The sequence below is a fragment of the Argopecten irradians genome, chromosome 3 (assembly GCF_041381155.1).
Source record: "Argopecten irradians isolate NY chromosome 3, Ai_NY, whole genome shotgun sequence".
Lineage (NCBI taxonomy): Eukaryota > Metazoa > Mollusca > Bivalvia > Pectinida > Pectinidae > Argopecten > Argopecten irradians.
In genome coordinates this window covers 27825310-27842877 of record NC_091136.1, presented here as the reverse complement: position 1 = coordinate 27842877, position 17568 = coordinate 27825310, and the positions used below count along the sequence as shown (strand labels likewise).

At 36.5% G+C, this 17568-nt stretch overlaps 2 protein-coding genes across 2 annotated transcripts; both read left to right on the top strand.

Annotated features, from left to right (window-relative positions):
• The first annotated feature begins 68 nt into the window (after positions 1-68).
• On the top strand, positions 69-10636 carry LOC138318079 (uncharacterized). Its single transcript, XM_069260161.1, has 2 exons — positions 69-143; positions 8274-10636. The coding sequence occupies exon 2, from the start codon at positions 8302-8304 to the stop codon at positions 9898-9900; it is 1599 nt and encodes a 532-aa protein (XP_069116262.1). The 5' UTR covers positions 69-143; positions 8274-8301; the 3' UTR covers positions 9901-10636.
• LOC138318078 (uncharacterized) lies at positions 78-16913 on the top strand. The gene is made up of 2 exons (XM_069260160.1): positions 78-147; positions 12760-16913. Exon 2 carries the CDS (start codon positions 12807-12809, stop codon positions 14451-14453), a length of 1647 nt encoding a protein of 548 aa, XP_069116261.1. The 5' UTR covers positions 78-147; positions 12760-12806; the 3' UTR covers positions 14454-16913.
• The last annotated feature ends 655 nt before the right edge of the window (positions 16914-17568 follow it).

Here is a 17568-nt window from a genome sequence, read left to right as displayed (position 1 = left end):
AGACGTTCATAAATAACCACGTTGTGAGCCTCACGTTGAACCGGGAACCGGCTTTTTCATTTGCGGAAGTTGTTGCAGAGTTATCGCCCGTCCAACAATGTTGCAACTTCCGGATCTAAAGGCACGATGTTCACGAGTTACACGTAGGTATTTGGCATTTTTTCATATCTATTCGTAAAAGTAAATCATGTCTTGTCGATGTTTAACACTTCGGTTCATTACCAATATTCGGTTCAAATGTATTCACAGAGATAAACAGCTAAATACACAGTCAATATAAGGTTAATGGTCCTAGCTACTGTTGTAGCGGAAAAGCTACTTCGAACCGAAACAGAAACTAAGCTTTGAACTTGGACCGTTTTCGATTATGCGGTTTGACTGGTTGGACCTAGTTGTTCGTTTATGAATTAAAGACGGACCTGGTGATTTTATATTGTTTTCAGACGAGCCTGATAGAACGAATATACGTACCCGGCCTACTACACCTTTCGGCCGGGTACGAATTGGTCCCTATGTGTCGTAGTGGAGCACTGCCTCCGAAAATCGCTCGGGCATAGTTTTCTATACTTTTTTTGTAGATTTCCAATTATTTTAAGCGTATACATGCATTTACATATTGTTTTTGTCTAAAACAAACTTAACTACCATTCATAATATATACCGTACCGCTCACGCGACCTCAAATTCAAAACTTGTGGACTTGCCGTGTAAATTCCCTTCTGAAAGACCTTCAAATGTATTATGTAAAAAATAATGATCGATGAGAATTTGATATTTTATATAGTTCAATTTTATTCCCTAGTAGGTAAGCGATATCAAAAACGTATGATAAAATGCATAGAAACGTTTTATAATGATTTGTATAATCATTACTTTGCTCCATTAGCAGTAATAGACACCAATTGTAGCTCTAAAGACGGCACCATTCTCTGTCTTAAAGTCTTTTGAGCTACAATATTGCAGCTAGAGCCTTGACAAACCCCCACAGGCCTGTATCATAAACTGCAGGTCCGTCAGGATTTATACTTGAAATACAGACTTTTACAAACGGTCAAACTGGTTGTTCCGAATAAACGAAAACGGCCCTGGTTTATACGGAAATGATTAAGGAACCGGGGTATTTCCTATATACTTATATCAATAACACTATTTAATGTTTATAATGCTTGGGTTGTATTTCCCAAAATACCTATATACAGAGGACTCCACATAATCGAATAACGGTTATTTGAATATTTCGGTTATTTGCATAAAATTCTGCGGTCCCAACACTCTTAGTTGATCGGTCCCAACACTCTTAGTTGATCGGCACTTTGAAGTTTAATCACAATCGTAAGTTCATTTTGCCAGGCAAATGTACGTAAATTTGTTTATTAGACCTATTTAGGTTCAGAATGGTAGACACAAATTCAATCCTGTTTGGTTATTGCATTTGATATCGATCGTTTAGCTGTTTCTCAAATATTCACGTGTCGATCTAACGTAAACAAGAATCTAATATTGGAATATTTTTTGTTATTAAACAATCAAAATCGATTTACAACTTCGAAAATAATTACTTGTTTTTCGTTTTAAGTGTAAATAATTTACGTATTTATCAAGTAAACGAAACAATATCTATTTGCCTGTTCATATACATATGTGTGAGGTCAAACAAAGGTGCAAAATGTCATCTCCGCCTATTCGAATACTCCGGTTATTTTCATATTTTCTTCTGGAAAATGACTTATTCAAATAAGCGGAATCCTCTATACAGAAAGAGAGAAGAGAGAGGGGGAGGGGTTCAAAGATTTTTTTGGAAAATTGGAAGGATATTAATTAATAAAGAGCGCAGCTCGAAAGGGCCAAAGAAGCGCATGCGCAAGCGAACTCTTGTGACAAAGATGTCTCGGTAACATTAATCTATGTAAATCATCCATATTTATATAGAGTTGGAAAACTTTTTCGTAAACCGGAAATAGAAATCACAGACAATATGGAAAACTTTTTCGTAAACCAGAAATAGAAATCACAGACAATATACTTTTTTAAAAATCAAAATAAAACATAAGTGAAAGATAAACCTTCCAATTTGATTCTTCACTTAATATGACATATACATTTTGTCCTGAATCTTAACTTAAAAGCTGTAAAACGTGACTGTTTACTTCGGAAGTTTCCACCTGGCAATAGAGAATGACATTGAAATATATTTTGTGGCTGCAGTCACGTATTTTTGTTTAAAGTAAAAGTAGAAATATTCTATGTCAAATTTAGTTTTTCTTGTTATAAATCAATAATTAAACTCAATGCCAGTAATTCAGAAAGGCTATGATTCTAATATGAAAATGGTTTCTAGTAGTACAGTAAGTCAAATGCACACAATAAGCAATAAGCACAAAAAACATGACATTGATAAGAGTTCAATCTCTTGATTGGTCAGGTGAGATAACTCTTTCACCATTAGAAATCCTTTATTTACACTGACATCTTAACTGCATTCATGATATCTTAACTGCATTCATAATACTTATATGTTTCTATTTGGCAATAGTTAAAAAACAACAAACAAACAAAATTTATTGACTTCTGCACTCTCAAATTGGCTTTGCCTTAAATTATATCATCTAATAATGAAATATGTAAATGAAATAGAATGAATCTAACAACTCCCTCTTTAGGGTCACTCATCTCAGCATGACCCCATTCCCATATCTAGAATCAAGATGTACTGTTAGTCTTTTACACTTACAAGAGAAACAACTACAATGAAGAGTCCATAGGCGAGACGCTAATTGGCTAACCACAGAGGTCATCCTGAGGTGACCCAGAACAGGGGAGTTGTTAGAACGTGCATCGGAGCATATCTTAGAGCACGGTAGTGGAACAGAATTACAAGTCTAATTTTAATAAGATTGATATGTTACTCAATTTAATTTTGCATTGTAGGAGATCAAGGGGAAAAAACAAGACAACACAAACACACTGTTTACTTTTTAAAATTTTAGAAATTTGTCTGGTGAAATTGGCATTCAATTTTTAGTTGAACCCACCTGAAATATCATGATAGAAATCAACATTTATGTTTTGCCCTAAAACTCAGAATCATGGCAAATAAATCTGGGTAAATAGGATTTAGGGCACAATTTACAACAAGAGGCCCAGAGGGCCTGTATCGCTCACCTGGTTTGTAATGCCAAGTTATGTTCTGAATACAGGTTCATTGTTTCTTTTCTAAAGGAATTTTAATATTTACCTCTATTTCCCCTATTAGGCCCCACCTCTCCTGCCCCTGAGGGGTCAGAGCCAAAATTTATACAAACTCTATTCCCCTTTCCCCAATGATGTTACTGGCCAAATTTGGGTACAATCTATGTAGAACCCTATGACTAGTAGGGATTAAAAGAATTTACCTTTATTGAGCCCTATTCCTCCTGTCCCTGGGAGTCACAGTCAAAGTTTATACAAACTCTGTTCCCCTTTCCCCAAGGATCTTTCTGGCCAAATTTAGTTAAGATCCATGCAGAACTCTAGGACAAGAAGCGATTTATAGAATTTAACTCTATTTCCCCTATTGGGCCCCACCGCTTCTGCCACAGGGGAGTCAGAGTCAAAATTTATGCAAGTTCTGTGTCCCTTCCCCAAAGAATGTTTGTGGCTAAATTTAGTTACAATCCATGCAGAACTCTAGTACAAGTAGCGATTTATAGGATTAACCTCTAATTCCCCTATTGGACCCCGTCCCTCCTGTGGCCCGGGGGTCTGAGCCTAAATTTATACAAGGTCTGTTCCCCTTCTCCCAAGTATGTTTGTTGCCAAATTTGATTATAATCCATACAGAACTCTTGGACAAGTAGCGATTTATAGGATTAACCTTTATTTTCCCTATTGGGCCCCGTCCCTCCTGCCCCCAGGGGGGTCAGAGCCAAAATTTATGCAAGTTTGGTCTCCCTTCCCCCAATGATGTTTGTGGCCAAATTTGGTTATAATCCATGCAGAACTCTATGACTAGTAGCGATTTAAAGGAAATGGGGCCAGGTGAGCTAAAAATCTAACAGGGTATAAGGGGAAGAAAGTTTTTCTTTGATTTTTCTTATATAACATATGCATTTTGGTCCTGAAATCTGGGTTAAAGATTATCATTAATGATGCTCCACTGCCTACACAGACTGAGCATAAACGAAACTCATCATTTAAAGAATAATTGGTGTTTATTCATATAACACAATTACAGCTGATCTAATGCTGCATCATCATCCTGGTATCCCTGTTGTTCGTTACTCACTTTCCACTCTCCATCGTCATCAAGGTGGTCGCAAACTATTCTCAGATGTTTTCTACCCTAAACCACGACATCCTCCAGTTGGTGGGTCATTAGTGGTGGCAATCCACTACACGATGGATCCAGACTTCCATTCCAAGTTGCCCCCACATTTAGCTGGTTGGACTCCAAGCCATCGCTTTCGTCACTGGGACCTCTTAGACCAGCAACAGCCACATCAGCCTTGGCAAAACCCATGTTGGTACATCCAAGCTTTCCAGGTTCCCCATCAATCCACCTTTTCCATCCATGATCTTGCCTGTGATAGAGCCATCTTTATCAAATTGTTATCTGACAGTGATTCATTGGATTGTTGACTAGTGTTGGGATTTCTTTGTCTTGCACTTTCAGCTTCATCTGGCATATGCGTCCCTTTCTCAAGACAAGGCTCTGTGACTTGCAAGGCTTGAACTTCATGCGAGCCCATGATACATTTTTCTACAGCGTGGTCAATAACCATCTAGCTTGTTCATGTGATGCTGTCGTTATGGTCAGGTCATTCATAAAGCCTCTCAAGGAAGGTTGGTATATTCCAGAGTCCATCCTTGGACCTCGCGCTTCCTTCTCAGCAGCCTTGGTTACCAGGCTCATTCCCATGATGAATATGATTGGCGATATGGTACTTCCTGCCATTATGCCCTTCTCCAGTCGTTGCCACTCCACAGTCACTTAATTTACTATAAAGCAGAACTGTATGTCGCTGATGTAGTGTTTGACAATGTCTTTGATTTTCTCAGGCAAATGGTACAGATCCATTTCAGATTCAATAAGCTTATGTGAAACTGATCCATAAGCATTAGCCAGGTCTAACCATACCACTACAAGGTTCGTTTCCCTCCTCTTTGCTTCTTTGATTAGCTGACTGAGGACGTTAACATGTTCCACATACCTAGAAAATCAAGAAATACTTGCCTTCTGTACGAATGTGTCGATGTATTAGTTGTCGACCAGGTATGATGCTATTGCTAGGCGCCTGGCTATTATAAAAAGGAATATATTTCCTTCATCATTAAGGTAGCTCCATACTTTTGGAAAAACCCATGTCATTTTTTTCTAACAGGTCTTATTTTCTTGCATTTTTCATGTAGATTTCAAATCTGTAAAGATAAATGGGTGTTCTCGAACTACTTTTTGAGATATTTGAGCTTGAAATATACCATCCATGCAAATTTGCTGACCGAAAATAGAAAAATTCATAAAATTATGTTTTCTGTAATATTAGGGTGAATGTAGTCTCGATCCTGTTGATTTTTTGTCCTAAATTTCTTACGATAGAACAATATACAAAACTATTTTATTTTACAAATGCCAACTAATTTTTGTTATTTCCCAGGACCGTTTCAAATCTGTAAAGATAAATGGGTTCTCGAACTACTTTTTGAGATATTTGAGCTTGAAATATACCATCCATGCAAATTTGCTGACCGAAAATAGAAAAATTCATAAAATTATGTTTTCTGTAATATTAGGGTGAATGTAGTCTCGATCCTGTTGATTTTTTGTCCTAAATTTCTTACGATAGAACAATATACAAAACTATTTTATTTTTACAAATGCCAACTAATTTTTGTTATTTCCCAGGACCGTTTCTATACGTAATTACCATGTTTTGCCATATTTTCGCCCGTAAAAAATCAATGAATAGGCCAAAAAGGAAATGAAAACCCATGTCAATTTCACAATATTTGTATATGATATGCCCAAGGTAATATGTTTTTCAAATATCATATAAAAACACGGGGTCCTCGATCAAAATTTCACAATTTTGTAAGCTTGATGTTTGTAACTCGCAACCCTACCCCCATTTCATCCAGTGCTAAGATGGGTTATATTTGACTATTTTTTGAAAATCATGCCGCAAAAAAACATTCCACATCAGTTCATACGTTTTTGTGATATAATATCTGGTTTATGTCTGTTTGTTTTTATGATTTTCTCCAAACTGTGTGTTTAAAGGAAATCCGTATGCGATTTTTTTAGAATTCCGGTCCGGCCGGGTCCCGTCTTATGATTTATAGCGACGAACGGCACTTCCGGTGTTTAAAAATCCATTCCCATTTACGACAGGGACCGCAAAAACCTCAGAGATAGCATATAATTTTCACTTCACTGCTTTTATTTGATTTATTTAATGATTTTAAACATTCAATATTATATGTAGACAATTTTCACCTATTGAAAAAATATCCAAGTGTGATGTCGTGGTGTATCGGAAACCATTCTGGAATTCAAAACAACCTCCGCAACTTCCGGTATAAGCGTCATATGAATTGGCGCGATTTTCAAAAGTATGGACCTACCTTAAGTAAGGATATTGTCCTGAACTGATTGATGGTCTTTGCATCCTTTCCCTTAGGTAGGAAGCATCCCTCAACTTTCATCCAACATTCCTATATCACTCCTTTCTTCCACACAACTTTTAAACATTTGCCATAGCTTCCTCAACAACTTGTTGTAAACCATGTAAGGCATGCATTAGGGCCTGGTGCGGATCCTGATCTGGCCTAACACACTTCGGATACTTTCTTCCATGAGGGTTCTTTTTCATAAATGGGTATTATCGGTTGTTCCACATCTGCTTCTCTTGGGCACTTGACTAATGGTTCCTCACACTGATTATTGTGTGTCTCCCACAAATGTCTTTCCACTTCCTCTTTAGAACAATGGAGTCTTCCCGATTTTTCTTCTCCAATCAACTCTTTTGTGAATTTAAAAGAATTTTTCACAAATTCCCTCTTACTCTTTTCCTTCTTTGCTTTTGTCTTCCGTAATCGTTCTGCCCTCCTAAGTTTTGACAGCTCTGATCTTACATCATCTGTCAGTTTCACTATTTCCAATTTCTCATACTCGGTTGCTTTCCTAAATTGTCTGTTTAGTTGACTGAGTTCCATACGACACTGTCGAATCTTCCTCTCCCGTCTATTAGGCACGCCTTAGTTGTCTACCACTCCCAATCGCTCTTTCCCGATGTTGTAGATGATGTTTGACATACCCTCTACCTTCTCTATATTCGCTGGAAGAGTAGTCTCCAGGATGGCAACAACATTATCATCAAAACTCTTCCATATACATGTACTCACTTCCTCTGCCTTTGGCCATTCAATCCTCTCTCTAGGTTTGCTGGATTGGCTATCCCGGAGTTCAAATACCTCAGCCAGTTCAGTGACTTTGTCAACATATGATTCAGACAGGGAGAGGCTCCTAGCACTGATATGTCTCCTGCCTTGGTTCCTCCTTCGTCTCACCAACCCCAGTTGTGCGCGGTATCTGAGTTGTCCCTTGACTGCATTGTGACCTTGACTGATGTATTCTTCACCCTCTGATGTTCTTGCAAACCTTTCCACATTTACACTTAGTTTCTGCGGTTCCTCAATTTAGTGTTGATTGAATGGTCCGTCTTGTTATCCCTGGACTGTTCCTAGTTGTGTCTGTCAAATCTGTCCGATTGAGCATCTCATTCTCCACCTCTCGAAAGACTCTAGGGGTGTTGTTACCCTTGACTGTCTAGCTTTCTTCGATGTCCCCTCGCAAGGACTGTGCCTCGGGAAGCTGCCCCTTGGTACTCATCACCAGTCTTTCCTGGCAATCAACTGCCTTTCCAGTGTCACTGGTCTTCCCCAGTCGCCATGTAAATGAATGTTTAATTAACACCTAACATAATGTAAGATAAATTGTTTTGCTTTGGATGGATGCACAATTACTACTACATATAATGCATAGTGCTATGAACTTTTTGGGGCGCAATTAAGATTTTGTCTCGAAGTAAAATCAGAACTTTTCAATTGTGGTATTACACCGTAATTGTGTGAAGTACTTCACTTTTATATCTGAAGAAAAAATCAAATCCTGCTCTTGTTTTTGATTTGTCAGCAGTGCAGCATCTTTAACCTTTTTAATTTTAGAATCAGAAAGGGAAAGGTAACATTTTAAGTTATCTCTAACTATTTAAATGTTATTTTTATATATTTTGAAGGTGATTGAAGAGTCCAGCTCCTTACCGGATGCTATTCTTAATGGCAAGAATAACTGTGAAAATGTCGTACCAGGGTACTTATTCTCATCAAATGATACACAGAGCTCAGGACAGGCTGGCAACAAGCATATGGAATTCAAACAATCCTTACATAAAACGAGTCCTTTATAAATGTGGAGTCAGTTCAAATGGAAACAGAGGATTTGATTCTAGATATAAACCAGTTCCTCACAACAACTTGTGGCATGAGGATGCTCTGAAGTATAGATACACCTTTCCATGGTCTGATGGGTACAATGAATACCATGGAGCTTCTCCCGGTGAAAGTGCTGAGCTTTCAATCCACACAGGGACTGGGATCCTTCATAATGAATTATGGCAGAATGACACATTAGGATCCACAGAATATGGCTACACTAATTTCACATCTTCTTCACAACCAGGGAGTTCTGCATTTGGCAAAAGTAAGAGTCATCCTTCAACGAACAAACACCTTGCCAAGGAATCAAATGAGAAAAGAGGTCAGAACTACACCAGTGAACGATCTCTTGATAATACGATTATAGTTTCTGATGAAGATTATCCTGCGCTGGTAGACCTAACAAGTGAGCTTGATGAATCATTGTCTACTGGAAAAGATAAAAGAAATCCAAAAAGGAAACATCTCAGCAACAGTATATCACCCGAGATATATTGCCTGGATAGAGAGGGCAGTAGACCATCAAAAAAGCAATGTATTTCCGACGAGTTTCGTCATGGTTTGGTGTGTGATTATTGCGGTTATGTTGTGGTCAACAAAGTACCACAAGAGGAAGAAAAAATCATGAAGCATCATTTCTCTGATTGTAAACATAACTCAGCAAGTTTAGCTAAAATAAAAATGTCAGATGAAAAAACTGGCATAGCTGTTGCTGTTATCAAAGAGAGTGTTCTAATGGTTTCCAGAAATAAACATACTGCGTTAGTCAATAAGGTGGTGCCAATGTGTCCAAAGAAGGGCTGTCACCAGATACACGAATCCATATGGACCTGTGCAAAACACTATGAAATGTGTCACTCCCATTCAAACTCAACCTGCTATGGCTTAGCAAATGTGGTTTCTTTTAGAACCATAGTGTTCTCAACCACAAACATTTGCTCGAAATGTCATTTCTCATTTGATAGTTCATCAGCGATTCATAAACACTGGGAGCGTACTGGTTGTCTAAATGGATTTAAGACAAAGACAAATGACAAAGCAACAGTGACATTGTTTTTCTGTCCTTACTGTAACTTGATTAATCCAAATTTTGCTACCTGCAGAATGCACATCATAAACAAACACAAGATCAACAGAGATGCCTCCATGAATGTGATAGTCGTTGAAGCAACAACTGCTAAACTTGAATTATTGCCTATAGAACCTAGATCAGCTGAGGACCAAGCACAATATGAGAAAGGTCTCTTATCAGCCATGAGAAAGACTGCCAAAAAATATGGTTTTGGTGGTAAAGCAACAAAGAAACAGCTTAGAACCGAACAAAATAAATATCAGATGAAGTATCAATATATGGGAGATTCAATGCCAGCTAAAGCCAAAAAAGCCCGAAAAAAATATAAGAACTTTATAAAAGAGACATGTAAATAGAAACAGGTGATAACAACTTCGCTAGGCAAGGGTATTGAGTGAAATACTCTCCCTGAAGGCAGAGTATCTTACTGGATACCCTTGGCTAGAGTTTTTAGTGGTAAGTATGTTACTGGTAACTGTTATGTCAATGTCAACTACCAACTATGCTGTAAGATATGGTAGTTGACTTTTCACAGTGCCTCTGACAATCTGTTGTACATGATTGTACTGAAAAAGTGGAGATAGTGGTTGAGGTACATTGATTATCAGGATATATAACTTTTTCATCAATCTCTCAGTTTTTGTAATTATTTTGTCCTCGACTTAGATATGTAATTATGCTTTTTCTCAAAACACCATAGTTATATCAACCATTTTAGATCAACTTAGTACCGATAGTTGTTAAATAGTTGTTAACAAAATATTAAAAATGTTTCGGAACTGGTGTATAAAGGACATTATTTTTCAATTCCATATGTTTTATGTACAATGGTTATAAAAGTAATTATTTTGAAAGCAGAACCAAACATTCCATATACAATTTATAATTTTACTCCATAAACTATCATTTTGAAGGAATATTGGAGAAGAAAAATGTTCTATTTAGGCTATTTAGTGATTACCAAATATGTATTCTTCACCGATGAACATTTTCCAAGGAAAAAGTTTTAGAGAAATATGAATGTTTGAAAATGTCCCTCTTTTTTGTTTGTTTATTAAAAAATGGTTAATGAATAAAAACAATGAATTGTAATTTGACTTATGTTATAGTAAATCAACCCATTTCATGAAAACACTGTAAAGTATTGCGTGATTTCGTACAGATGTATTCCCCACATTTTTACATACAGTTCGGTTTTCGAACCAGCCAAACCATTGAAAACACTTTGTAGAATCAGGAGCTAGGTTAAGGAGGAAATCATAATTAGGTACTTAGGGAATTTGCGATATATATACTTACATCAATATAACTAATTAACGTTATTAATGTTTGGGTTAAATTTTCCTGCTCATTACTCAGAGGTAGCTAGAGAAAGAGGAGAGAGAGTGGAGGGGGGGGGTTAGTCAGAGGATTGTTTTCCCATGAGTTTCACGAATTATTTTAGCTAACTTGGTTCGAAGGACCTAGGTGAGCTTATGTGATTCCGCTGCACCCGTCAGTCCATCAACAATCGACTTCTACATAACGCTGGTCGAAATTTAACCGAATTTAAATAAATATTTTCAAATTTACTTCAACAATGAAACACTCATTACAGAGCTGTGCTGTTTCCTTCTCATCAAATAATCATCAAACCATTGTTATTTAAAGTTCAGTCCATTTCAGACTCGTTTAATCTACCAAACGAACTACACAGATTATCATACAATACATAAAAGTGTTACGTTTTTGACACAATGACCATGTCATATACTCGGTGTACTTTCCAACAGCAGTTTTAATGGTAAGCGGCAATCACATAACATAACCTCACTCGAAAGCGTCTCTATGGGGTACTGAGCTTAAAATGTACAAATGATCGGACTGACCCCCTTGGGAGCTTGATGGGGGAGGCCATAAGGGATCAATTTGGCCATTTTCATATAAACAACCTCTTCACTGAGACTAAAGCATGGAATAAGATTCATAATGCAATGGTAGGGTGTGGAATCAAAATTGTGCAAATGGTGGGCTAACCCCCCCAGGGTCAAAAGTTGCCTATTTTCATACAAACTGCTTCTATTAAACTTATCATAGGGTAGTACTCATAATGCATTAGTAGCATCCTTATAGGATAGGTCCTGAGGGGCGGGGTAAAAAATGTCATTTTTGTTATTTTCACATAAACGACTTTTTTTTAGGTCACCTTAGATCAACCTTCAAAGGAATAAGGCCATTCAAAATTGTGAATTATATGCCCCCCACCACAACGGGATGGGCCAAAAAGGGGTAAAATTGACAAAAATTAAAAAAAAATCTTCTTTACTCACAGATATTGTAGAATCAAATACTCTTCGTAGATAGAAAGGTCTTAAAGGCTTTTACAAAAATTGTGAATTATATCCCTTTACTCCCTGGGGAGTGGGTCAAGTTTACTAAAGTTTATATTGGAAAACACAATTTTTTTTATATGTCCATTATTTAATGAACAAAGATCAATATAACCAATATACATAACTCTAATATTCCCCACCCGCATTTTAACACAAAAACTCTACTGCATGGCTGTGATAATTGTAATGAAGAAAAAAATCCATATATATCTGAAACTAAAAGATTTTTTTTAGATTTTCTACTGTGATAGGTTTGGGAGATTGTAAGGCATTTTGAAAAATATGACGCCCTTTTTGATAACAATTTTTATTGTTTTGATTACTCAAATGGGTAATTGTTACCAATATGCAGGGTTGTGGAAAACCTGTTTAATTTTGCAATGTAGGAGATCAAGGGGAAAATCACATACAAACATTTTGATTTCTGTTTTCAATTTTAGAAATGTGTCTACGGTGAAATTGGGTATTCAATTTTTTTAGAAAAACCCACCTGAAATATGACAGAAATCAACATTGATGTTTTACCCTTAAACTCATAAATAAGGGCGAAACAAATTGGGGCAAATATGATTTAGGGCAAAATGTACAAAAATCTATGAGGGTATCAGGAGATAGTACAGTTTTTCTTTGAACTTTCCTATAAATGTAACCATTGTAATCATATGCATTATTTGGCTTCTGAACTCTGAGTGAAAGATAATTATTAAAACATTTAATCTTAGAATTATAGTGAAATTAGAATTTTTATACTAATAGAAACTAATTAACTTTAACAATACATTGCAAAACAGTCCCAATGTAACATGATCTCTTATTAAAATTTTATTTCCATTTATATTGAAGGTGATTCAGAGTCCAACTACTTACCAGATGCTTCAAATTCAGACTGAATGGCAAGGATAACTGTGAAAATGTCGTACCGGGGTACTTATCCTCATCAAATGATACACAGAGCTCAGGACAGGCTAGCAAAAAGCATATGGAATTCAAACAATCCTTACATAAAACGAGTCCTTTATAAATGTGGAGTCAGTTCAAATGGAAACAGAGGATTTGATTCTAGATATAAACCAGTTCCTCACAACAACTTGTGGCATGAGGATGCTCTGAAGTATAGATACACCTTTCCATGGTCTGATGGGTACAATGAATACCATGGAGCTTCTCCCGGTGAAAGTGCACAGCTTTCAATCCACACAGGGACTGGGATCCTTCATAACGAATTATGGAAGAATGACACATTAGGATCCACAGAATGCGGCTTCTCTGATTTCACATCTTCACCAGCAGGTAGTTCTGCATTAGGCAATAGTAAAAGTCATCCTTCAAGGGACAGACACCTTGGCAAGGAATCAAATGAGAAAAGAGGTCAGAACTACACCAGTGAAGGATCTCGTGATAATACGATAATAGTTCCTGATGGCGATTATCCTGCGGTGTTTGACCTAACAAGTGAGCTTGATGAATCATTGCCTACTGGAAAAGTGACATCCAATGAAAGCAATACAGATAAAAGAAATCCAAAAAGGAAACATCCCATGGCCAGCAACAATGAATCTCCTGAAATATATCGCCTGGATAGAGTGGGCAATAGACCATCTAAAAGGCAACGTGTTCAGGACAAGGTTCAGGACGAGTTTCATCAAGGTTTGGTGTGTGATTATTGTGGTTATGTTGTGGTCAACAAAGTACAACAAGAGGAAGAAAAATTCATGATGTGTCATTTCTCTGATTGTAAACATAACTCAGCAAGTTTTGCTAAAATAAAAATGTCAGATGAAAAAACTGGCATAGCTGTAGCTGTTATCAAAGAGAGTGTTCTAATGGTTTCCAGAAGTAAACATGCTGCGTTGGTCAATCAGGTTGTGCCAATGTGTCCAGAGAAGGATTGTAACCAGATACACGAATCCATATGGACATGTGCAAAACACTATGAGATGTGTCACTCCCATCAAAACTCAACCTGCTATGGCTTAGCAAATGTGGTTTCTTTTAGAACCATAGTGTTCTCAACTACAAACATTTGCTCGAAATGTCATTTCTCATTTGATAGTTCATCAGCTATTCATAAACACTGGGAGCGTACTGGCTGTCTGAGTGGATTTAGGACAAAGACAAATGACAAAGATACAGTGACACTGTTTTTCTGTTCCTACTGTAACTCACTTCATCCAAATTTTGCTTCCTGCAGAACGCATATCATAAAGCAACACAATATCAAAAAGGATGCTTCTATGAATGTGGTAGTCGTTGAAGCAACAACTGCTAAACTTGAATTATTGCCTATAGAACCTAGATCAGTTGAGGACCAAGCACAATATGAGAAGGGTCTCTTATCATCCATGAAAAGGACTGCCAGAAGATATGGTTTTGGTGTTAAAGCAACAAAAAAACATCTTAAAGCTGAACACAAAATATATAGATTAAAGTATCCACATATAAAAGATTCAAAGGCATCTGCACAAGATTCAAAGGCATCTAAAGCCAAAAAAGCCCGTAAAAAATATAAGAACTTTGTAAAAAAGACATGTAAATAGAAACAGGTATTCAGTTTACTAGCGAAAGTTGTGTTAATTAAGCACTGGTAACTGTTATAAATTTTCAAAGTGCCTCTATCATTTATGCAGTGTCTGACAAACTTGCGTGCAAAAGTGCTGAAAAAGTGGAGATAAAGAGATTGAGGTGGTGGTACGTCAACTATCAGGATACACATAACTTTTTCATCGATATATCAATCACTTTTTTTTGTAATCAGTACGTTGTAGACATAGACAATGTAATAATGCTTTTTCTCAAAACACCATAGCTACATCAGCCATTTTAGATCAACTAAGGACAAGCACCGAAATAGTTGTTAAAAAGATGTTAACAAAAAATTATTTTTCAATTTCAGATGTTTTATGTACAATGGCTATAAAAGTTATTATTTTAAAAGCAGAATCAAACATTCCATCTACCTTTTATAATTAATTTTACACACACAAACTATCATTTTGAAGGAAAATTAGAGAAGACAAATACAATGTATTATATTTAGGCCATAGATTACAAAATGTATGCTACACCAATGAACATCTTCAAGGAAAACATTCTACTCAATCTTTTTTTGTTTTTTTTTTGTTAAAAATTGGTTTATGAATTGAAAAATTGTAATTTTTTAATTCATGTTATATTAAATCAACCCATATCATTTCACTATCAAGGATGGCGTAATTTCATACAGATGTTGTATTCCCTGCATTTTTACATATGGTAAACTCCGGTATTCAAAAGGTCAGCCAGACAGATCATTGAACTTGGTAGAATATATGAACTTGGTGATATCCAACAAAAGGTTTGTGTCTCAATACATCATAAGCGTGTACCACGTGTAACAGAAAACATTTCTTTTCATTATTATGAAACTAACGGTACACATCTCTTGATTTTATCAACTCTTGAAATTATCAAAATCCAGCGTTTTCTTTGGTAAAATGATTGTCCACAACCAGCACAATACTTATATCAGCTGTTACTTATAACAGTATATTTCAACACTAGCACCAAAATTGGGTCTCTTAAAATGATCACAATCCTACATTTTCTTCCTTGAAAGGATTGTCCATACCCATCATAACATTTATATTCCTAAATTAATGTAGAAACCAATATCAGTTGTTACAGAAAACAGTATCAAAATCCATAATTTTCTTTATTAAAATGATTACCCATACCCAAAACGACACTTATAATCCAATATTCATGTAGAAATCAATGTCAGTTGCTAATGGTAACAGTTTTTTAACACTGGCACCAAAACCTCAACTTGGGATTCCAACACAAAACATACATACATGATCAGTAAAATAATAGGAAATGGGTAAATGCTATTGAATCGTATGGTCATATAGGATATTTTCTCAATATTTAAATATACAGGAATTGCTTGATATAACAATACACTACAAACTTCTCCGGGGCCGCGTTGACTGAGTGGTTAAGATGTCCTGACATATTACCACAAGCTCTCCATCTCTGGGATGCGAGTTCAAATCCCTTGTGGAGCAGTTGCCAGGTACTGACCGCTGGTCGGTGGTTTTTCTCCGGATACTCCAGCTTTCCACAACTGACAAACCTGGCACGTCCTTACACGACCCTGGCTGTCTATAGGACATTAAACTAATAAAACCAAATCAAACTCCATAAAAGTATATTCGTGCCTTTGAACGGCAAATATACATGTATAGTTATCCTGACATTAGTTACCATCTTTCATCGAGATAAAAGTATTTTAAAGTTAAATTGACCACCAATATAACTTGGATATGAACAGACATTTCTTTTGGGTACAGTTAAACAATTAACATATTAATTTAACAAGATGAAAGTAAAGGATCTATAATTGTTCGTGGTTTGAACTACTGTCAGCAAAAATAAATAAAAAACAAGAACAAACTTATTAATATCTTTAATATTCATCTTTTTAGTAATATCAGATCCGTAATTGCCTATTCATACAGAAAATATCTTGTATTGCAAGTAGTCCAAAGTTGAAGAAAAAAAACCCGTTCATTTATATATATAACACCAAGTTCATGTACAGGACTAGAAAACTATCAAGCACCAGGGACAGTATAATGGCCATTTCATTATAAAATTCCAGTTGCCATCCAAAAGCATTTGCACATACACTAAAAACAGGACAGTAGTTATCGTAAAAAGGCTTATAACAGACAATAAAAGATAATACATGTATCTGTGTAACATAATGATAAATAAAAACATACTGAACTTTTAAATCAGAAAAAAGCTTAACACCCATACCATGGTTTAGGTTGATGAAATGTTGTTACAAATGTAAATGAATTATAATTGAGATATGTAGAAGATATGTAGAAAATATGAAAAATATTGATAGCAAGCTTTGACCAAGACTTCCCATTAGCGTGTTTTGAAAATCCATACAAATCTTATTCTCATTAAACTATAATATTTTAGAGTGAATTTTTTTATTTGTAATATGAATGGATTATAACCAAATTTGGCCAAGGGGGAGGGGGAACAGAACTTTATAAATTTTGGCTCTGACCCCCCAGGGGCAGGAGGGGCAATGGGGATATAGAGGTAAATCCTTTAAATCGCTACTAGTCATAGAGTTCTACATGGATTGTAACCAAATTTGGCCACAAACATCCTTGGAGGAAGGGGAACAGAACTTGTATAAAGTTTTTCTGGTCCTCGAGGGCAGGAGGGGCGGGGCCCAATAGGGGAAATAGAGGTAAATCCTTTAAATCGCTACTATCATAGAGTTCTGAATGGAATGTAACCAAATTTGGCCACAAACATCCTTGTGGGGATGGAACAGAACTTGTATAAATTTTGGCTCTGGTCCTCGGGGGCAGGAGGGGCGGGGCCCAAAAGGGGAAATAGAGGTAAATCCTTTAAATCGTACTAGTCATAGAGTTCTACATGGATTGTAACCAAATATGGCCACAAACACCTTGGAGGAAGGGGAACAGAACTTGTATAAAGTTTTGCTCTGGTCCCTCGGGGGCAGGAGGGGCGGGGCCCAATGGGAAATAGAGGTAAATTCTATAAATCGCTACTTGTCCCGAGTTCTACATGGATTGTAAGCAAATTTGGCCAGAAACATCCTTGGGGAAAGGGAACAGA

Coding starts and splice junctions, on each gene's coding strand:
- LOC138318078 (XM_069260160.1), top strand. CDS start 12,807: ATGGCAAGGATAACTGTGAAAATGTCGTACCGGGGTACTTATCCTCAT.
- LOC138318079 (XM_069260161.1), top strand. CDS start 8,302: ATGCTATTCTTAATGGCAAGAATAACTGTGAAAATGTCGTACCAGGGT.